The sequence below is a fragment of the Grus americana genome, chromosome 7 (assembly GCF_028858705.1).
Source record: "Grus americana isolate bGruAme1 chromosome 7, bGruAme1.mat, whole genome shotgun sequence".
NCBI classification, from domain to species: domain Eukaryota; kingdom Metazoa; phylum Chordata; class Aves; order Gruiformes; family Gruidae; genus Grus; species Grus americana.
Genome location: NC_072858.1, coordinates 14,205,683 through 14,229,125, shown reverse-complemented (window position 1 = coordinate 14,229,125; position 23,443 = coordinate 14,205,683). Strand labels below are relative to the sequence as shown.

General features: G+C 43.1%; 1 protein-coding gene across 7 annotated transcripts in view; it reads right to left on the bottom strand.

Annotated features, from left to right (window-relative positions):
* SH3PXD2A (SH3 and PX domains 2A) overlaps nucleotides 1–23,443 on the bottom strand; it is a 268,737-nt gene that overhangs the window by 14,068 nt on the left and 231,226 nt on the right. For 5 of the 7 annotated variants that reach the window (XM_054832109.1, XM_054832110.1, XM_054832115.1 and 2 more), the window contains 4 exons: nucleotides 21,231–21,314; nucleotides 8,854–8,971; nucleotides 3,009–3,343; nucleotides 2,089–2,138 (listed from right to left, as the gene is read on the bottom strand). In XM_054832109.1, the coding sequence (XP_054688084.1) occupies nucleotides 2,089–2,138; nucleotides 3,009–3,343; nucleotides 8,854–8,971; nucleotides 21,231–21,314 (587 nt within the window). The remainder of the gene's footprint in view (nucleotides 1–2,088; nucleotides 2,139–3,008; nucleotides 3,344–8,853; nucleotides 8,972–21,230; nucleotides 21,315–23,443) is intronic. The other 2 variants (XM_054832111.1, XM_054832112.1) reach the window with 1 other exon arrangement.

Sequence of the window (23,443 nt, the reverse complement as noted above, 5' to 3'; positions counted from 1 at the left end):
AAAATATTTGCCTTTATTCACTAAAACTCTTCCTTCTTCCTTTGTTACTTCCTAGTGATAACTTCCAATTCTCCAGAGTGGAAGCTGATGCATTGAGATGGGCCACAAGAGAGAAGCCTTTCACAACACTCACTGTTCATGCTGCCTTCACCAGCTATTAAAACTGCAATAATCTTTACTTGAACAGTAAAACATTTTACTGATGGGCCATGAAGCGTGAGCTGCCATTCCAGTCACAGTAACAACAGCCCATTTACTCTGAGATTTTGTCCAGAAAGACTCAATCCTGGATGGCTTGCCACAATCACAGAAAATTGCAGTGCAACAGGCCCATAATAGATTCTGCCTATCATCAAACATACTATCTTAAATGTAATCCTAATGAATTATTGCTCTTAATCTGCCGCTGGATTTTTAAACAATCTGAACTAGTCGGTGATATGAGATAATGGGCATCCAACAAGGAAAATATCAGAGACCCCTATGAAGAGTTTTGCTCAGCGAAAGTGAAACAAGAAAGGAAGGACTTCACTATAGGATCAAAAGATTCTAGTTCCTCCCAGTAAGAGAGATCCAGAATCTCTACTCAATCCCAACACAACCTGCATTTAAACTGCACAGAGGCTCCACGAGGAGCAGGACACTGCTACTTACAGCCATTCTGGTAGCATACCAGACTCCTCTAAAAGCTAAGTGCCTTTACATTAAGCTGTCACATTTTAGAGTTTGTTACAATTATTTTTAAAGTGATAAATGGGATGAGTCAAGAATTTCAATATCAAAAGCTTTTCAGATTAGCACATCGCTCATCTACAGAACGACTAAATCATGGTGAAGCTTCACAGCTTCTGCGCTTCACTGCTTGTGGTTCTAACACAAGAATTGCAGTATGCCAGGATCTCTTGAACATGGGTCAGACCTGCCACAGATAGACACACAGGACAATCAAAGACACAAAATGATCCTAAGCCATTAATGTGCATATGGCAAATGGCATACTGTGCTTTATTCACACGGTCCACCATTTCTCAAGATAGCCTGTTGTAACTAACAACCCATGTTTCATCACGCACAGCATGTGGCATTTCACAGAGAATGTATCACCATACCTTAGGAACCGTGTCTAACAATGTTATAATTGGATGTTTCTGCACTATAAATGCTGAAATACAGCAGAAGTGCAGCATAATAAAATGCCTTCAGATAATAGGATGGTTTGGATTAAATGAAGATAATTGGAAACAGCAAATACGTTCAGGGTTTCACATATATTATCATTGTTATTTTTAGCACGTGATTAAGTGTAGTAGCCTTGCCAGAACAAAGTCTAATTGAAAGAGACACAAAGAGAAATAGGAAGAAAATGCTAGTATGTACTCATCTCGTTTGTTAAGAGGCATCTCAGATGACACGGAAAAATTACAAGTCACATACTGCTCATAAAGGGCACGGCAAAGATTAAACACTATGTATTACCTAGTTATAAACACGTTATTAGCATGATTTTTATGCAAATAGATTACTGAGTAGCTCCCATCTGAAGATGACAGTCCTAATCTCAAGTTAGTCCAAACTTCCAGAATTCTAGCTTTGAGGATAAACAACCATAGGCTGTCTCAGTCCTGTAGCACACATCCTTCCATAAGATCCCAAGTCACTTTCAACATATACAAGAGTGAAGCTTAGCCACCTCAAAATGGTAGCAATGGCAGGAGGGGAAACCTTCCCAGTTGTTAAAGATAAGAGAAGTTCAAAAGCTCCAGACTGGGCTACAGACATGCAGAGGAACTTTAAACCTTCTGAGTCAGCCAAATGGGCTTTAATGCTCAATGCATGGAACACAGTAGCTTTAGGATGTTCTCCCTTCAGTTCAATACCTGCTTAGTTGGGGCAACATTTTGAGAAACAGAAATCCCTAATTAACACTAGGATGGCCAGAGGTTTGCTCAATACTTCAACAATAAAATGAAGAGCCATGGAAATAAAGGATCTCTCAGATACCCCTGCACTTTGTGCAGCTGCAGGACATCTCATAAAGCACCTGCACACCTGCCCCATTGTTAACATATACCATAACACAATACAAACCAGACTGGATTCTCTTCGTGGGGGTGGCCTTGTTCTTAGATTTGGAGAACCTGAACAGGGAAAGAAGAGGCAAGAGTTTACTTGATTTTGTAAGTACTGCTAAACACATTCTTCAGCAGCTCTCCACTACTACACAGTTTGAGAATATTAGAAGTCAGTATCTGCAATATTTCACGCATCTCTAAGAAACAAGATAGGAAACTATGAGGGTATATTAGAAATACCAAGGTAGCTTAGCTATTCATCTCAGCTAAGCCAGCAAATTTAAGAGGAAATCACTGCCAGAAAGTAGTGGATTGTATCTTCTGCTGGAACTGACCAGCTCCATTGGAGATTGGCCAGCAAAGAATTGGCCTAATATCTAGTTTTCCCCCAGCAGTAAAAATAATCCACTAAATTAATAACACTCACACTGTCCTCTATCATAGTATCTTGCTATTCCTTGCACAGACTAGTGTTAGCATCTGTATTTTGCAGATGAAGTAGTAAAAACATCATAGCAACTTGCCCCCAGGAAAACAGCAGAACGAATGCAAGAGAAGACATAGGTAGTCTCCTTGACTTTAACACACCACCACATCATCCATATTACTGGGGCTGGGGGGCACATTTTAGAGTTTTATAATGAAAAAAAGAAATCTTCTCTGGGCAAAAGAAAAAAAGTAAAAGCATACTGGCTAAGATAAAGAAGAACAAGACAGCTTTTGTATAAAGTGAAGTTAAATTTTATCACTACTAATGAAGGATCATGTCTTGGAATCCCTGCAGATCTACAGACAATGCAAAGATCTGCTCATGTGGACTCAGTTATAAGACCAAGACACATGGGACCTTAGCTGACAGGCAGTGTCAGCCCTGAAAGGTAGAAAACAAGAACTCATTGCAAGCCAGTGGAAACCCAGACTACTTTACTGCCTTACTTATTTGAGCTCTTTGAGGTGCTATCCTTGCTACAGCTGGGGATCCCTGCGCCAGTTTGGAAGCCTGCTTGTCTGGTGTCATCATGGCATTGCCATTAGAGTCATTGCACAGGATGGGCAAACTGATTTCCTTCTTGGTGATATGAGTTTCTGCAGTCTCGTTTTCTGCTTGAGTTTCCTTGTCAGTGGATGATTTCTTGTTCAGCAGGTTACTGATCTCCATGATGTTTCCTATGATTTCCACTGGCCCAGTTAAGTTCTTTTTCCTAGATGGAAGATCATCTTTTGCCTTCTTCAGATACGAAGCTGGGGCCCAGCCCTCTTTGCCTAGATACCTGCAGATGCAAAAGGAAACATCATCACATCAAACACAGTCTTCTCACGCATTTCAGGTATGGCAGCTAAGGCAAAAGTGATGGATGATAACATAAAACAAAATTTATGGTTCTCAGATAAGGTTTTGTGGTCTCTATTTGTTTATTACCTATTAATAAGACATCTCAAAGTCAGCTGAGCTAGCAGTGAACTGTGGACTGCTGTTACAAGCCACTTCTCATCCTAAGGAAGGAGTTTCTCTGGGTAAGAAATAGTTACCCACAAGGCAAAGGGCTTCACCAGTTTGTTTTATGCCATGTTCAGACAGTACTAGGCAAACTCAGTATTTTCCCCTACAGCAAAAAAGCAAACTAGCGAGTAAAATATTTTAATAGTTTTAATACTTCCTAGTGGCAACTCTAAATGGAAAAGGACTAAAGTAAGAGTGTACAGAGCCCCTACATCTGCAGTTTATAAGGCTCTTGTGCAAGCCTCCCCTCTTGCAATTGTAATAACAAACACCATCCCTCCTCCCATAACTCCCAGTCCTGTATGATCAGTTTCTCTTATGGAGAATATGGGACTCTTAAACCACTGCAGCTTCCTCTAGCACTACAAGATCGAAAAGCAATTTGACTGAAGAAAAATGGCTTTTCCTGAACAACCTAGGGGCTATTTGAATAAACTGGGAAATCTGAACAGACACTTGAATCCAGTATGTGTTCCTGGAACACCAGCCTGAGCTGCTCGTACTACACTTCAAACTAAAGTCATTCTTCCACAACTGGGCTTTTGGGAAGATGGTTTTTCTAACTCCTGCCATTCCTAACACCTCAGCAGGGATTTCAGATTACAGTCAGACTCCAGGGAGGACCACGTGGATGAACTCTGCTTTCCCTAATGAAACCCTAACTTGCTACAGAGTGAGTCACTGAAACCCTTCTCTCTTTACTCCCTCAAGATACAGATCAAGCACCTGTTTAGGTTAAGTGGGAAAGCAGGCACCATTAAAACCCTGGTGCTCAGGAAATCTGCAGGAAATACAAAGGTTAAAACAGTAGGACTCTAAAGCTCTTTAATGAAAATGGAGACTCATTCGACAGCAGAGGAAGGAGCTGGGCAGGGTGAAGGGGCGTGGAAATATCAGCAAATCATTCCCTGGCAGATGAGTAACTGTGTCATGCCAATGCTTGGATTCTGAGATTTGCAGTGAGATTTCTGCACCAGGGCACACCCTGGGCCCATTCACCACATCCAGACACCCAAGAGTGGCACTGGGACTTTATGGGGAGAACAGGAAAATGCAAAGGAGGTTTACTTCCCTAGACTTCTTCATTAGTCTTCCTATACAAAAGCAAATACAATTGCTGTACTTCTAGCAGTGACCACAAGGACCTTTCTGTCCAAAATCCTGGCTTTTCCTCCCCTATCACCTAGGTCAGCCAGGACACTAGAGATGCTGCTTCTCCCTACATACCTGCCTTCTGTCACACACACGAAGGCAAAGATAGAGGATCTACTCTGCTCAGAGAGTTTAGCAACAAGTTTTTCCAAAGATTCTGGTGTCAAAGGAAAGCATCCCAACAGCTCTAGGCTCTGTTTGCCGCATGGAGACTAACAAGAAATAGCAAAATGGTAATGACTTGATTTGACTTCCAACAGATACATAGCATCCAGCCATTGATACCAAGATGCAATGTGGATCTATGCAATTCTGTCCCCTTTGAGGCTTTTCTGATAAGCCTTGAACCGAGTCAAAAAAAGAAAAGAAAAAAGGCCTCTGTATGTGCCACATCCCCTGTTATGGCAAGGCATCTCTCAGTGTCATTTTTCAAGCCCTGACGACTTTTGGCTTCATCCCCTTTTGCAGCAGACAACCCTTTTGCAGAGCTATGACCAACACTTTCTGCTGCCTATGCATCAGGGAAGGTTGTTTTTGGTGTGCTTGTTTTGTTTTGTTTTTGTAGCTTTTGTTTGGTTTTTTAAAGGACATTTATAACTTTACATGATCTGGAGACATAAAGGTTTTCATCTGTGAGAAAGCCACATTTGCCAATGCACTGAGCACTCCAGTTCCAAAGGTTACTTTCAACAGAGCTTGATTGTGCAAAACCAGCAGGAAAAAACAGTTTACATCCATCTTAGTTTGTGGGAGACTTAACATGTTAAGATCAGAAAGGCAGCCACAGGCAGGTTCTGTAGTGGGTCGTTAGTTCTCCTGCCAACTGTACGTATCTGGATCAGCCCATATAAACCCGCTGCTTCAGATACCTCTGATCTCACATAGTTTCTCCCAATGAATAGTGGAGGCAATAGCTGGACAGTTAATAACTCTGGGCAACATACCCTCAGCAGAGAGGCTGTTGCTGGTTATTTCTTCCTGTGAGTTTGTAAATTCAACCTAAGTTAATGCTGAGCAGTAGCTGCCAGCAACTGCCATTTCATTTGTGCAACTTCACAATGTAAGTCAAATAGGCTTACATTTTTCACCTTAGCTCTTGAACTTGGCAATCTCAAAGCCCTTTGTAAACATCACGTTAGAAGGCTACTTGATCTCCCCATTTTATAGGTGAAAAAACTAAGGAAACTGCTAATTAGCTTCAGAGAGGTCCTGAACCAGTAATGATCTTCATTTCACATCTAAGAGTTGAATCACAAGTATTCTTCCTTCATTATATTCACAACCTACTGGAGACATTTCAAACCCCATCCAAGATTTCTCCTCATTTCAGTGCCACTATCACACCCAATTGCATTTCATTCACATGGGCTGAGGCTCAGAACAAACCACAAAATGAAGATGCTGGCAAAGAACAAAAGCTTTACTTAACATATTGCTCCTTACTTGGCCTGCAATCCACTTGGGTACTGTCACCTCCAGGTGACAGTAACTGATACAAAGCAAGATCTAAATAATGGATGTAATGACAGCTATGATCATAATGGGAAGCAGACAAATCCACTGAACTCAGTAGAAAAGTAAGAAGGATCCCAGGTCCGAATGTTCCTTTCGCTTCTCTAGAGTCCCTGTGATTTTTTTAAAAGTCATAATGCACACAGGGCAAAATAAAGGAAAACACCAATACTGCCTCTAGCTTCTACAGCATTGAATTGGGAGGGCTGCAGAATTAGGTGCAGTGATTCGGTTCATGGGTAATTCCAAAACCCTCCCTGTTTATATTACATGAAGGAAAAAATGGATTCAAACCATAGGAATGTTAAAAAAAAAAAGTCAGAAGTGCCTCTGCGAGTCTGACAGTCACATCTGCTTTCCAGCTCCAGAGCACTGGAATTACTCCAGAGGGAAGCAAACTAGGGGAAAAAAAAAAAAGGAAAAAAGAAAAAGAAGGACAGGAAATGAGGATCAGCACATGGCCAGGAATTTGGGGAAATTACATATTTAAGGTGGAACAAGCTAATGTCTTTAAGGTGGATTCCATTTGCAAGCTGCTGGATTTGTTTTTATTTCTACACATTGATGTGTGTGTTTGGTCTCCATTACCCAGCCCAGCAGACAAGGAAGCAGAATTCAACTGCTGTATCTTCCTGCTCCCTCTCCCCTCACACTCACTGCAGGAGGAGTTGCTCCTTTTAAGGCACTCAATACTCAGAAAAGCGTATTACTGCAGAAGAGGAATCCTTTTCTGAGTGGTACCTAACAGTATTCAGAGCAGTTTAAACAGCACAAGAAGCTGGAGGTCAGCCACCCAGGCTGCAAAGGACCAGCTTGCAGGGATGAATCACTGCATCAACATTTCTAAAAGTTTTGTCCATGGGATAAAAACCTGTTTCTAAGAACGGTTTAATCCTCCAGCATAGTGCTCCAGAGAGGATGATAGCTGATAGCTAACACACTTGTCACACATATATGGAGAGCACCTAAACCACCTTTCAATAAGAAGGGTTGCTCAACTTAAAATGCCTCTTACAAAAAGCCAAGAGCATGCTGCATTCTCCAGCTACCACCAGCAGCTGGGACATCCACTCTCCTTCCAGAAGGCCACCATGAAGGAGCCACTTAAGACAGTGCAGCAAGCGTCACTGCCACCAGAACGCACTTCTGCTATATAGAAAAATGTGTATTTTGGGTTGGCCCAAAGGGGTGTGCGAGGAAAAGGGGAAAAAAAAGAAAGAAACTGCTTATTGTAGAACTATTAATATGGGAACCTACAGTAGTAATACATCTGCATTTCAGAAGGAGAATACCAAAATAAAATAAAGACGTCTTGCAATGCTTCTCCACTCAGAAAACCTACATGCTCTTGATTCCTCTATCTGCAACTTTGGATTCCACTTCTGTGAATGATTAAAGGAGAAAAAAAATGTGACCTGACCAAACCCAGGCATTTCTGAGTTCCTCCTATCTAGAGTGCCTTCCTGGCTCCACTGCTATCTTTATTAGCCTATTCCCTCTATAGGAGCATTAGAGAGAAGAAAAGAAAAAACCAGAAACAACAGTTTTCTAAGTAAGGGACATCGAGAAAAACAACATTGCTTCAGTCAGCATTTTCATAGTCCTCATTCATAGCTAATAAATCAAGCAGAATTCAAACAAAGGCAACTTATGGCTTGGGGAGGGAAAGAGGAAAAAATAATCACTATAATTACAGGCTGAATGGAAAAAGATGACTAGATGAGATGTTTTGCACTGCCCGACAGATAAAACTTCACCTGTTGTATCACAGCTTGTTTAAAGAGAAACAGGATGTCACAGCACTGCCAGATTCATAGATACAAAACAACAGACAGAATCATGACATAGCACTAAAAGCTAAGCGCTGCATTAATTTAGATGGAGAAAGCTCTCATTAAATACTTATCCTGACACCTTCTATCATTATCTGAGACATATCTAACCTCCATTTTCCCCATAAGCTTTTAAAAAAGGGGATTCTTAAGTCACAAGTCTCCTCTATGACTGTTGTTTCAAATATATAACAAAGTTTGATACATGATGATAATTTTGCCTGCCCTTGGAATCCAGTCCCTCTACATTAGGAATATCTAACATGGACAGGCAGAAATCAGGCAAATCAGTTGAAACCATTGATAAGTTTGGAAAAGGGCTATAGCCAAACTGATCTCTTATATCCCTGAAAATAGCACTACCTGGCCCAAACAGCTCAAGAGACCGCAATCAGCCTTTCAGTATTGCTATAAATAGATTTAAATGTGTTGCAGAATAACTCTGATACTGGAAACACATTAAAATTACACACAACAGAAAGCCTTGTTAGGTCTTACTGATCTTAAGTCAGATATGGGCTTTTAACTTGAAGGAAGAAAAAAACAATAATCTACAAGTTCAGGAATTTTCCCACTGGAATAGTCCACAGCTTTTGCAGACACTGTTACTTTAATCACCTTTGTATCATCTTAGCCTTTTCTTTACATTTCTTCAAGAAGCATTATGAACAATTTGGGCTTTTTTGCCCAGCTACAGAATTATTTAAATGCTAACATTAAGTGAACGATCAGAAAAGTTCATTGTCACAGGTTCTGCAGCAATCTGGCTACACAGCTTCTTTACCTTATGTACCACCATCCTTCCAGGTTCTTTTGGATGACCTCCACGGTGACCCCTTTTTCGAACCCAATCTCATCCTTCCCCTGGCTGGCGTACGGCTGAATAGTGACATATTTCTCTTCTAGTGAAGGAAGAAAAGGCAACATCAGTTAGGGTCAGAATTAGTCCAGCTGTTTTTCTGTTCTGCTTGCTTTTAAACTGTTATGCAGTGATTACGTGGAGCCATTACAAAAGGCGGAGCCCTGCTCAGGGGCCCACTGATTATTTATGCTGACGACATAATAGATAATCAGCCTCTTGCCACTACCCTGCTGCTGATAATCTCAAAGTGTTTCCATGCCAATAATGACACAAAGTCCCCAGAGAGCTTCCCCCCTTCTCCCCCCCGCCCCAAGTTCCTCGAGTGGGTAAGGGAGAAGATTTGAAGCTGGACTTAACTCCCATACTGTAACTTGACAGAATGAACCCAGCTGCCAAATCAGCCAAGCGTCACCGCGGGAGCTCCAGCCAGTTGGCTCTTTTGAACATGCACATGGCTGCACAAAGCATTGTGTTACTGAAACTTGAGCCCTGCATCCCAAGAGGGAAAGATCCTCACAACTCAGAGGGGCTGGCCCATCCCGCTGCTCTGCTTTGTACCTCTTGAACAGTACAGGACTACAGCAACAAGCTTGAAACAGTATTAAAAAATGACAAAAGAATTAAGGGGTTTGCATTTGACAGGAGACTATGCAGCATCTTGCATTCATAGGTTGTGAAGTGTTTTGCAATCATACTTTTGCTAGACCTCCCGCCAGAGAGATACATGGGTGGCAGTGGTAAAGGAGGGCCAGAACTAAGCCAGATACTTCAAAAGCACAGGCTAGATTTCAAGTACAGTGATTGAGCCAAAAACTTAGCATCCCTATTCATCTCCAGCAGCTATCCCCTTCCCAGCTGGGCAGGGGTGAACAGGCTTACTGAGAGCAAGGCAATGCATAGAGCAGAACAGACACTTTCACAGCATCTTCCTCCACCCACCAGGAGTCATTTACTGCAGGATTTCCAACACACTCAAGGTCAACCTTTTCCTCCATTAGCTTCGAAAATTACAACTGGCATTGAAAACCAGCCTTGCTCTGCAGCAGCAGATACAGAAAGTGTTACCAAACCTCTCTCCTGAACCCAAGTTACAGTGCATGTAACAGCATGAGTTTCTGTAGCTGGATCCAAAGCAGGGGCAAGCAAGCAATAAAGCGCACCCCAACTGGCCTTCCTAGTACTTTCTACTGGCAGTTGCAACAAGGCACAGCCAGGAATAAACACAGAGTTGTCAGTGCACAGGAATTGGCAGGAAGTAAGTGAATCCAGAGCTCCTGATCATTGCAAAACAAAGGAGCTATGGAAAGGTTGCAGCAGCTTGAGGCAAATGCTTTTTTGGAGAGAGCGAATCAGGCCCAACCATCTGTGTGGTTTTGTGGCTCAACTGCGTTTTGTCGCTGGGTAAAGCATAGAAACTTTAAAAAAAACCCCAACCAACCCTTACTGAGACAAAGTAAGAAATAATACTTCGGGGAGGGGGGGGCGGGGCAGGGGGCAGCAGAAATGTTGGCAGAGCATCTGATAGCAGAAAATTCAGCAAAGCTACATCTCTTTCCTCAATGGGTTGCATTTGGATCCTTCTAATTCTGGTGGGGTAAACCCTTTGCCTCCAAGAAGAAAATACTCTCTCCTGCTCTCCCCTAGGAAGGCTGCTTTAGCTGTTTTATCACTGTTAAGGAATTCCAGCTAGTTTGTAATTAGCACCATCAGGATATCACACCTTCCCCACAGAAATATTCTACTGCAAGATGGGGCCTGACAAATGAAACCCAGTTAATGAAATCCAGCTTCAAAGTCACAGGACAGCTTTCCTAGCTGGGTTTCTGTTCTGCGTGGTAAAGGCAGACTCATTTTTCCTCTATTTCAAGTGACTGCTGCTGAAGGAGTTACATGCCCAGTTTCCACTGCATGCAAAGCCTCAAGCACTAAACTGAACTGCAGAAGATGCCTGGGCAGCTAGAGCTCATGCCTCAGAGGAAAGGGCCAAGGGAAAGGCCAGGTACTGATAAGCACTGCCCATATACACATTCAGGCACTTCCAGGGATGTTTCTAAGACAGTAATAAAGAGTTAAGCCATGTGTTTGCTGAGCTGTTGGAAGAAGGCCCTGCTTTGTCTCTCCCCCATACCAAAGCCACTTTATAACCAGGGCTATCAGAGTTCACCCTTGCCACTACAGCTACAACTGAAATTTCTCTGTCTTATTTTTCCTCCACATAAACAGCAGCCCCTGTTGCAGTTATTCAGCTCCTCTTGCTGGGCAGAGTGGTCTCACTCTTCAGGGATGTGACGTCCCTCCTGTAGAGGACAGGGTAGGAGGCCACAAGTGAAGTGCTCACTCCTGGATTTCAAGACAGCTTTCACAGAGGGGGAAAAAGGACTGAACAAAAGTAGGAAGGGAAGACAGGAGAAAGAAGTTCTTCCAGGAAGTAAGACAACCAAAAGAGTGTTAAAAATTCACTTAGAAAAGAGGGTCCTACAATGTTTTTGTTTAGCACTTCTATTTTTAAGCCTACAGATCAAAACCAGGAAGCCACTATTACAATTTCCCCTTGCAAAGTGCTTTCACAGCAAAAATCACAGCCATTTCCAAGATTACACACGTTTGGTTTCTTTCAGCGGGTGCAGGGGATACCACAAACATACATGAGGTTTTAACTTAAACAGTATTCTGGAGATATGGGCCCCCTTGCAACCAAAGTGTAATTCTGTTTTGCTTCTCAAAGACTATCTCTAGCCAGTGGTTGTTTTGTATAAACCAAGATTTGCTGAAGGGAACAGCAGAGCTTTCAGTAGATGCATCACTTAAGAGGACTGATGTAGCATTCAACACATCAGATTACCATTTAAAAGTCTTTAAGAGAAGATAACTGACACTTCATGACTGATACATAAAGTTACTGAAAAGGATTAATACAGATAAATGGCTTCATGAGAGAATCAGCAGAGCATCAGCCAGTAGAAAGACAGTGCTCTGAGTTACGCTGAAAAATCTGAAATATCATGCTGGTTTTGTTCAGATATTATGACAGGCAATCGTATAAAACACACATCAGTGAACCAACCTAGACCTACCATCAACGTTGTATGCCCAGATCTACAGAGAATGCAAAAAGTGTTTAATTTTGATTCATTAAGTTTTGACTTAACAATTACCAGCAAAAAAAAAAAGCAAACAAAAGTATAATTTGTATCCCCCAGCTGCAGCTTACATTACATCAACTTCACCACTGAGGTCAAGTGGGCAGAATAAACTTTACTATGTGCTAACAAGTCACGTGCATCAGCTAAAAGGCTGCATTTTGGAAATAACGGGATGACAGTCCTACTCCCCTTCAAGATCTGCTGAAAACTGCGTAAAGGCACTTCTGTTCTTAATGTGACACCCAGAGATCTGTTAATAGGTGCATTGGGTTTGCATGGCAAGGTTTTGGTAGCAGGGGGCTACAGGGGTGGCTTCTGCAAGAAGCTGCTAGAAGCTTCCCCTGTGTCTGTTAGAGCCAATGCCAGCCGGCTCCAAGACGGACCTGCTGCTGGCCAAGGCCAAGCCAATCATCGCCTCTGTGATAACACATTTAAGAAGGGAAAAAAAACAAGTTAGAGGGAGCTTTTGCAGCCAGAGAGAGGAGTGGGAAGGTGTAAGAAACTCTGCAGACACCAAGGTCAGTGCAAAAGGAGGGGGAGGAGGTGCTCCAGGCACCAGAGCAGAGATTCCCCTGCAGCCCATGGTGGAGACCATGGTGAGGCAGGCTGTCCCCCTGCAGCCCATGGAGGAAGGATGAGGGGGTGTAGAGGTTCCACCTGTAGCCTGTGGAGGGCCCCACACCGGAGCAGGTGGAGACACCTGAAGGAAGCTGTGACCCTGTGGGAAGCCCGTGCTGGAGCAAGCTCCTGGCAGGACCTGCAGACTCGTGCAGAGAGGAGCCCATACCAGAGCAGGTTTGCTGGCAGGACTTCTGACTCTGTGGAGGACCCATGCTGGAGCAGTCTGCTCCTGAAGGTCTGCACCCTGTGGGACAGACCCTCGTTGGAGCAGTTCGTGAAGGTCTGCACCCCATGGGAAGGACTCACATTGGAGAAGTTCGTGAAGGACCGTCTCCCGTGAGAGGGACCCCATGCTGGAGCAGGGGAAGAATGAGAAGAGTCCTCCCCCTGAGGATGAAGGAGCAGCAGAAACAACGTGAGATCAACTGACCACAACCCCCATTCCCTGTCCCCCTGTGCCACTGATGGGGGAAGAGGTTGAAACCAGGAGTGAAATTAAGCTTGGGAAAATGGGAGGGGTGGGGAGAGGTGTTTTAAGACTTGATTTTATTTCTCATTGCTCTACTCTGTTTTACTTGGTCATAAATTAGATGAATTTCCTCTCTAAGTTCAGTCTGGTTTGCCTGTGACGATAATTAGTGAGCGATCTCTCCCAATCCTTACCTCAACCCACAAGCTTTTCGTTATACCTCTTCTCCCCTGTCTAGTTAAGGAGGGGGAGTGATAGAGCAGCTCTGGTGGGCACCTAGCCTCTAGCCAGGGTCAACCCACCACAATAGGTCAATTAGCCAACTTCACCTATATTTCTTTACTTCTAATTTGCAGGTCGAAGGTATCTTCCCCAGCTGAACCGAAAGAGGTGCCTCTACTGGAAATTCAGCTGCACTAGTAAATCTGAACAAGGCATGTATGAAGAAGCAAAGCCTGTTTGGCAGAGCTACGATACAAGTCTGTCACATCATGCATTATCCAACTGCAACCCACTTAGCTTGGAAGACAAGGATTAGTATGTGTCATTCTTCCCTCTCCCTGGACACAGACACTATTTAAAATGTGAACAAGAATTTCTACACTGTTTGGACTACCCAACTCATACCACCCACTTGTAGCCGTGCTCTGGCCAGCCCTCCCAGACGCCCTGGCAGCCCAGCACTCAGTCCATTAGTTACTCCAAAGCCTCACTTCCCTACAACCTTTCTCCTCCTCCCTTTACTCCCCCCCAAAGAAAGGCAGGCTTGTCTTTTATACTGGTTCTACCTAAAGTCTCCTGAAAAAAGACAGTAGAGGCTTCAGGTCAAAATAGAGAGACAGATCCTGGTGGATCACTGGGAAAACTGTGGACAGCAGAGGACAGTTCCCATGTCCTTGTAACAGCCCACAACACAGAGAGAGCTTTTTCTAGCAACTGAGATTTCCCACTGGCAAGCGTAGCACAGGTTGTTGCAGTCCAGCTGCAAGGTGAGCGTGTATACAGGACAAAACATCTGAGCTGTACAATGCCCTGCATTACAGCTATGTACAGAGGCAAGACAATCATGCTATTTTCAACAGACCTGGTACAAGGAAGCCAGTGGTATTGGAGAGTTATGGGTTGCTCCTTCACAAGCCACAGACATCTAATGCCCTTCCATGGCTGTTAGAAGGCAGGGGAACAAACCCAACAAAAACACCCCACCCAAACAAAACCAAACCAACACCACAACCATTTTGTGCTCCTCCAGCAACATAACCACACTCTGCCAAGCTGAGGCCTTTCCTATACACAAATAGCAATAGCTTTGAAACTAAAAAGCTGCTTTAAAATCAGTTTTTGAATGCAAGCCTAGTGCTGCAGCAGCTAAGACCATTCCCTTTTCCTTCCTTCATCCTGTCTTGCACCCACCACCTCTCCCTGCATAGTTCGTAACTTTGCCATGAGATGGACCTGAAGCCAACCTTCTGAAGGAAAAGTCAGTATGATCCTAAGTCTGGTTTGGTTCACTGCAGATCTGCAAGAGCATAAAGGAGAAGGAAAGATGCTGGGAAAGGTGAGACTGGTTCTTTTAGTGGTGGCACCACAAACTCTGTGCAAAACTCTTCTCTGTACTAAGCCAGGCCGGTCTCAATGCAGCTTCACTTAATTTTGAGGAAAAAGGCCTACTTCTGAGACTGCTGGAAGCAGTCAAGTAAACCCATATGAAACTTGATCTAAAACCAGGCTAGGATAATTTAAGAGTACCCACATATCTTCTCCTACCCATTTTAAGATGCAACTTAATAAAGTGCAAATTTTTGCATAAACAAGATTTATAATACAGCTCTTAAACCATGACATGATTTACAGTAGCGCAAGATGACCTATAAGCACCTTGGCAATGCTCATTAAGTAGTAAAAGATCACCTTTGCAGCCACAGTGTAGTGGGGACTGAAATATTTCTTCTGTCTTGCCCAGCCTGTTCAATGGCTATAATAAAACATATTCATTGCAGAAGAACTAGGGATGTTACATTAACTTGTTAAATTTTAGGAGGACAATGTCAATGACAGTTACTTTTGGGTAATGGCAGACCATGACAACAGTGCTTTGTGTTTTTTCCTTTTGTGTAGGATTATAGCTTATAATTAAAGAGCCAGCAGATGAGTCCATTCCATCACGCTCCCTTTAAACAGCATATACTCAAATAGGTTTTATTTTGTTTCACCTGCTGTATTTCTGTCTACTAGTAAAGAATTTTTAGGCATTGGGCATGGCTTTTTCCATGTCAGGTGACCTGTTAAGACACCTCTTCCACAGGAAGAAAAAAACCACAACTCTGAACAGCTAAGATGAAGCTCCATTCTTTCCTGAAGAGCCCATACCTAATTGTCTGACAGAGCAAGAGACAGAGCTCGACAGCCTGTGAGGCTCCTCCAAGCCCATCTGTCAATCCAGAATTTCAGATTTTACACGTGCACTTGCACACACACATACTACACATTAAAGTTATGAGGTGTCTTGAGAAGGCAACTTGGTCCCTCCTCTAGCTGTCTGGATTTATACTTACTGTCAGGTCAAGGAAAGCAGACCTACAATTTTACTGCTCAAGTTGTAACGTAGAGCTTCAGTAGTGCTTTCCAAGTCTTTCTTATTCAATCTTCCTGATTCCCCTGGCACTAGTTATTTCAAATTCCTTCTAGTCTATCACCAAGGTAACAGTTCCTTTCCCCAACATCTTCAAAATCCTCTATCACTGCTGCTCCTCACTGCTAGAGCCCTGATCTGGCCCTTCAACTTCTTTTGCACAGTCACTACAGCCACCTCCTGCCTTCTTTGCCCCTTTCCCAGTCTCTCAGCACACTGCTCTTGCCCAAGGCTCTTGGCACAGCAGCGCTCTGGTACTTCTGCCAGACTCCTACCAAGTGTACACCCAATTCAGTTGTCCCATCTTGAATTTTCAAGCCTGCATGCTGTGCCTTGCTTTAATATCCTACTACACTCTCACATGTTCTGCTGCCTTTGTATTTCCCACTCCTCCAAATGCTTTCATCTTTTCCCACTCAGCCCATGCTTTTCTTATGATGCCTCATTGACCTGAGTAGGCTCCCTCCTCTGTGGTATCAAATAACCTGAAACTTTCAAATCCTTCCTAAAATAAGCCTTACCTACCCTGACTTCCTGCCTTGCCAAACAAGCTTAGTCTTAGTCCTTCTCCAAAAGCTTTTAAAAATACCAAATAAATATCACTTTCCACTGTGAAAAACCTTTTGGTCGTAATAAGATGCATGCCAAGTTGCCACTTGCCCAGGGCTCCTTTGATGCACAGATCTCATTCTCTTTGTTTAGGCTGTGAACTATTTAGGACAGGAACCTTGCCTTTGAGCTGCTAAAATACCATGCACTTTTCCAGCCCTGCATAATCAGTCTCATCTCTCCCAGGCAAGTGGCCAGTGCACATATATCTCTGCTTCCATGTTCTGAGCACCCAGTTTTGCATACCTCTTTCACCTATATTTTATAAGTTTGCTCTTTTCTGCCTCGATAAATAAGTGTGGAAGTTATCTGCAGCACTTCAGGAGCCAACCAAGTTAAGGGAGTAATTTCCTTTGCTCAGCTGGCCTACATGCCCCCAACTTTGTGACCCCATCCTTGTTTGATATGCCAGTAGGGATAGGGGGGAATTAAGCTAGAAATTAGCCAATTAACAGTCTCTCAGCAAAATGCAACAGCCCCAACCCTACATCTTCCAAACCACAGAAGAATTTTCTTTCAAAATACTTTCCCTTCAGTCAGCAGTCTGCGCTCGCCCTCCCCCACTCCTCCGCTCCACCCCCCCCTTTGTCAGACCTGCTTCTGGAAAAAGTCTCACTGTTCCAGAAAGCAATGCATTAATTCAACATGGACTTTGTTTTACTTGTCTAAATATTCAGCAGAGAAAATAACTGTCCACAGTTATCAAGTGTGTTCATCGGCACACAGGAGCTCTTCAGCTTTCATCTGTCCCATGTGTCGTGTCCCCTCGCCCCCCGCTTTTTTTAAGTAACAGAAAACCTCATGCAAACAGATAGAAAAGAACAATAATGACATTTCTTCTAAACAGTTCTGTATTGCACATGCTCTTTCTTCAACCAGCAACAGGCAATAAACATTTACTACTTTCCTTAGAGCACAGAGGAGGGGGAAAAAAAAAAAAAGAACCCAAAACCTAACAAACTCTGAAGTTGCTCTGTGCTGGTTTGATTTAGCATGGCAAAGCAGCCTTGTGCTGTGAGCAACAAACATTTCACCAGCATCAAGGGCAAGCAGGGAAAAAGTGAAAACAAAGGGAGAAGTCTCGAGGGTAATGAAGAGGCTGCTAAAGAGGGCAAAGTGGCTCTGGTGGGATGCTGGAAAGGGTAAGAGTGCATGAGCACACCAGCCAGGCTGAATTACCAGTATCAATCAAGGGCTCTTTCCACAGCTAGAAAACTGGCTGCAGAATGACCTACCCAGGCTAGGACATGGGCTTCAAGTATCATGACCAACTCAAGATGGGGTTCAAGTATCACAACCTCTGGGTTACGTGGCTGCCTTCCCTTTATGTCCCATCCATCTCTTCCCATCAAGCTCCCTCTCTCCATAAGTTAGGGAAGCAGTAGAAAGACCTATAGTTTCCAAGTTCTAACTTCAACTCTTTCATTGAATAGCTTGTTTTTTGTGCTAGCAGCTACTCTTAAATAATAGGCTCATTTGGCAGAAATTCAGCCATATGTCACTATATTGTTGATACGAATAACGCAGTACTTCCCTGAGTTGTAAGAGCTCCAGTTGAAAATGTTGGGCACACAACCAAAGCAGCAATAACTTATGTCAAATATCTGGCATATAAAACAGGCATGTAAGCCCCCACTTTTCCCAATCAAACTGTAATAGCACAAATGACTTCTCATGAAATTAGCCTGTAAACAATCCTAAGTCCTCTTCCAATGGAAGTTCCAAATAGATGCATGTGTAGAATTAGCATTTTACCCGCTACAAGAGAATATGAAATCTACAGCCTGCTGGTCTAACAAGTGTCAGGACTGAGGAAAACCACAAACATTCAGCCTTCTCCTCACAATCCATATTTGTATTATTGGAGTTTTGTAATGTATAGACAAAAGTTTAGAAAGCGTACCACATTTAAAAACATTTAACATTTAAAAAAACAAGCTCTGCAGCTACATAAGAAACATAAACCAACATAATCTCTTAGATCTGGGCACACCACGGACCATTTTAAAGAGTAGATCAGCAACAAATGTCATCTGTTTCTCTTTGTAAAAACAGACTACAGCTGTTCTCTTTGCAGATTTTTTTTTCCAGCTTTAAAAAAGGAGAGCTACCATGATGTTCAATAATTTGTCTTTCATCTTTCTTATTCATAGATCCAGTAACATTTCTCCCAAATATCTGAAGTTCAGGGATGCGTAGCCTCTTCAAATGGCTTTGGAAAGGGTAGAAATAAGACACATGTTACCCCTAATAATTCTTCCCCCCATTAGGCAGTCTGTAACAGGGAAGGAAACATCCTTCCCTTGTGCACTCAGGCTTTTCCAGTATTTTTAATATCCAAGTCACTTAGAAAATCCTGGCCTTCAGAAACAATGCTTAATTCCTTCAGTTCTGGCTTTTAAGTGATTCTGTCACAGACCCAGTCGGTAAAAAATGCTTGTTAGTGGTACCCAAGCATAAATATAAAGGGAAGCATCCTTTACAGCTTGCTTTTAAACTCCAGTGAACTCTTGGAGCTAACCTTTCCAACAGCAGGGACTATCTCAAGCAGAGTATCACTGGGTGGGAAGGATTTCAGCCAAAATGTTTAATTGAATTTATTTCCAAGAAAGAGGCCACGTGGGGGAGGGAAGCTGGTTTGCCTGCGTTGAACAACTCAACCTCCTGTTTGAGCAGCTCAGTCCTTCTGTGCTTTGGAGCAGAAACTTGAAGGTTGGCAAGGGTTGCATGTGTACACTTCATGCATTCTGTCATTTTGTGCAAACCCACCCAAATTTGGCCTTGTTAGAAGTCTTTTGGGCTGGGGTGGAGGGAAAGAAGGGAGAAAATCTCTCCTGACCTTACATAAACTGTCATCTGTTAGAGTGTAGTGATTCCGGACACCCAGAGAGACTCATACTTTCAACAACTGCAGTTTGGAAGGGCTAGATGTCTGTACAGGCTGCAGCTATGCCAGATGATGAAGCCACTGTCTCCAACCTGTCCCCAAGTATTCAAATCACATTCTTTACTTCCAGTGAACCTGCTCTTGTAAGAGCTCCCTAACCTACCATTTCAGATGACATTAAACAACTTATTTCCAGTCAGCCTGGCTAGCTGTGGCTGAAATGCATTGGAGAATGCAATTGGATAATTCAGCTCAGCCATGGAAGTTCAAGTGCTGAGATTTAGTTTGAGATAAAGCACATATTCTCCAACACAAACCCAGCATTGCTTGGGCCTAATTGGGAAGAAACTGTTATAGAGCAAGAAAAAGGCAGGGATGGAAGAGACTAGGGGAGCCTGTGGTGGGGAAGACTGCCAGGGAAGACACTGTGACACTGGTCAGAGGGCAGGTCTGGAGAAGCTGCACACAGATGGTAGGCATAAGGGTGCACGAGGGAAAAACCTGGGAATGCAACATAGGTCCTTGAGTCTTACCAGTCAACTATGCTAAGGGACCAATCATGCAGTCTTAATATTTTATGGAGCTTTGTTTGCAATATTGTATGAATATGAAAGGATACATTTGTTATTAAACAAATTGTTTAGAAAACCGATTGCCAGAAATTCTCCCAGTTAAATTGCCAGGAACTATCTGGCAGAATTTGACAATACAAAATAAGTCGCTCCTAAACTCTTGGAGTATAGAAATAAGCACAAGTTCTTTTTCACAAGCCAGTATGCATGCTTATGGGAGTTATTTTTGGTGCCTTCAGGGTGTACTTGGTGGCTGAGAAGCAAGACCTTATCTTCTGAGGGTAGTTCCAGTTGCTGCAGGGTCAAGCTACAGTAGGAAGAACACCCCTTTTGTTAGTTTCGTTTCCTCAATAATACTTTGAGGCAAATGTAAAAGGTCACTGAAAAGTTGTATGTGCTTGACACACACATGAATCTGCATACAAAACTGCCAAAGCCAGGAGGAGATAAATTTGCTACTTTAGAAGTACATTCTCTCCTTAGTAGGAAAAGGCACCTTTTCCTTAACTGGGAAGCTTCTCTTGTGCTTACGTTTGGTTCCATCCCCTCAGTAAGGTTGTCTGAAAGTTACACAGAGGTGCAAATGGCACTCCCCCCCCCCCCCTTATAAAGTGCAACGAATACCATATCTGGACAATCTTGCAAAAAAGGGGAGAAGAGGATAGAAAGAAGTACCTTTACTCTGGGAAAGATGATTCACATGTGCTGGAGAAATGCTTGGTTTGGAAGATTCCTCAGACTTCACCCAAATGCAGCTTCAGAACAAGGTGTTCCCTGTCCCCCACCCCCCATGCTCCCTGTGAGAGTGGCAAAGCTAAAAAAAAATGCTGCTACTAATCCCATTTTAAACATCTAGGACTGACACCAAAAGCTCCCAAAAGTTCTGAAGAAGTCTGTCTTTAGTACCAAGCACTGCTTGCAAGAAGGAGAGGGGATTGGAACTGGAATGATTCTCATCTTTCCACACCAAGCACTTTTCCAGTGCACACAACTCTGACCATAGCTTTTTGGCATTCTCCTCATTTTAATAGCCCTAAAAGTATCACTTGTCCTTACTGAGGTAGGAAAGAACGAGTATGAATATGCCCAAAGTTAAAACACAACAGATGTGAGCTTCCCCAAGCGGCACGAGGAGTCAGACTGCAGAGTTACCCTTAGTTATTAGCCTCCAGCTCTTGGGGTGCCTAATCCTGGCTCCAAAACACCCTCAAGCAGTAATGTACGAAATTGTCGTCTGAACTTGGGAGCTTCAGCCTCTCTCTATCAGAGTAATAAAGATGCAGACCCTGGCACACAACAGCCGAAGCTGCAACGTGGCTTTTGGTGCACCCTTAGAGGCTGGTGCCATAGGAAGCTATTAATTCACCTCGACTCTGCTGCCTGTTGACTATCCCGCCCAGCGTCCATCGCCGGTCCAGGCGTCTCAGGTGAGCCTTGCGTCGCTTAGAAACTAGTTTGGAACATGGATGGAAAAAAAAAAATGATGGGAGGGTGAGGAACAAAAACAAAACATGGCATTTACAAGCACCGGTCTTGTTAGCAGGAATGGGTTAGGTGGGATGCAGAAATTTTGTTTTAGTTTATATAGTACAGTGGAACAAATTAGCTTCTTGAGCCTGAGCAATATGAACCACCTAGAACTGTCACAAATTGCCATTGGCTTTCCTTAAACCCAATCAAAAATATACACACACCCCAAAACAAGTTGCACAACTGAAGACAACTTGTCCAAGGAGGCTGCAGTGGCAGGACAGATCAACATCATTGCTGTTACATCTCCTAGTTAGGCTGCATGATCTTTGGAGAATTCAGTCTATTGCATATAACATCAAACCCGATAGGGCTCTAACCCTCTCTAAGGAAGTTATCACACTATAAACAAACTCCAGAAGGAAGAAAAAAAAAAGAAAAAGAGGCAGCTTCTCTTATGTGAGTTCACCTGTAACAGCAGTACTCAGGAACAGAACCCAAGTGAAAAGTGTCTGATGTCTCCTTGCTTGCAACATGTGACTCACAATCACTGCCACAGCTAATTCTCATGATCCAAACTTCTAATATACTGATTATAAGGAAAAACCTAACCTTGTAGTTATTGAGCAGGCTTAAGAAGCTAACAAGCCAGAACTGAGAATTAGTTACACACTGAAACAATAAGTTATGCTTAAAATATAAACAAAGGCAAGACACCTATGGAAATGGCATTGTGAGAGCAGCTGTGCACAGAGGACACCACTTGTTTTCTGGATCGCAAACGTAGAACTGTACTCAGTTCCTTTTGCTTGTGAAAGTGTGAATGACACAGGAACCATTAGACTGGCACAGAAACACAGACAAACACTTCTTCCATTCAAGGGCTTCCACGCCAGTTTGGCAACTACTGCAAGGGTGCTTGGTACTGCAATAAAGCAGTGCAAAATATTACACTTCCGCTATCACTAAGGCGCAAACACAACCATTTTGTTAGTGATGCCAGGAAGTTGTTCATAAACTCTGATATCACATTAAAAAAAATCACTCAATTCTGCTTACGTGTACTCATTTGGGGAATATACCCTTATACTCATGAGAGCAGACACCACTGCCTTCTAGAACTATGTTCTGTAGACAATCAGGTACAGCAAAATTATTTGATTGGGGAATGATTTGCTGAACAAGTAAAAAAATTAATAACTTCCCCCAAAAGTGGCTTTTGCCTTTTTGCCCTTTATATCTGTCAGGAGCTTAGACTAGAATTCTGCCACCAGCTCAGTCTCCTCAATTCCTCCTTTGCTGTGACGCCTACACCTTCCCTAGTCACTCTAAGTGGAGGTGTGGTGAGTGGCGTTGAACAGACACAACGTCTAGCTTGTGATACTCTGTACTTCCCCTTTGATCCCATGTGGGTCAAAAAACCAATTGTCAGAGAAGCTGGATTTCAAGTTTATAGATCACCGTGTTTTTGGCTAACAGAAATCAGTGATCCTCTTGGAAGCCCACAGTGGCACAGAAGACGAGCTGTCTTCACTCCTTACTGGTAGTTTTTCTTACCAATTGGTTTAACCTGGTGGCTTTCTCCAAATCAACTGGACATTAGACTGCCAGTTACACACATGCTACACAAGAGGCAACACAGGACACTTCACGTACAGATTATAGCAGAGAGAGAAGCTAAAACTAAATCCACGGTAAGACTACCTGCATTAGGAGGTTTCTATACGAAAGAGAGGAAGTGAAAGATGTTGAACTTAAAGGCTTCCAGGAAGGAAGGGCGTGGAAGGGGTAGGAATTTGCTTCGGTGTCAACACAGAGCAGTCACCCACAGCTCCCTGCTCACACCAGGAGTTTGGAGGATTCAGCCATCCAGGAGCAGCCCTTGAAAACAGTGGGTCACACAGATCTACCACACCATATCCTCCTCAACATATGACTATCCCCAGTGACAGACCTTTTATATCACAACGATGCTTTTGTATGAGTCAGGTGCTTTTTCCTCAACAATACTGAATGTTGCCATTTGATCCCAGACTTGGACTTGGCTGGTCATGCCACAGTTATTCACCAGAAAGGTTATTTATCAATAAATGTCTAAACCTTTCCAGA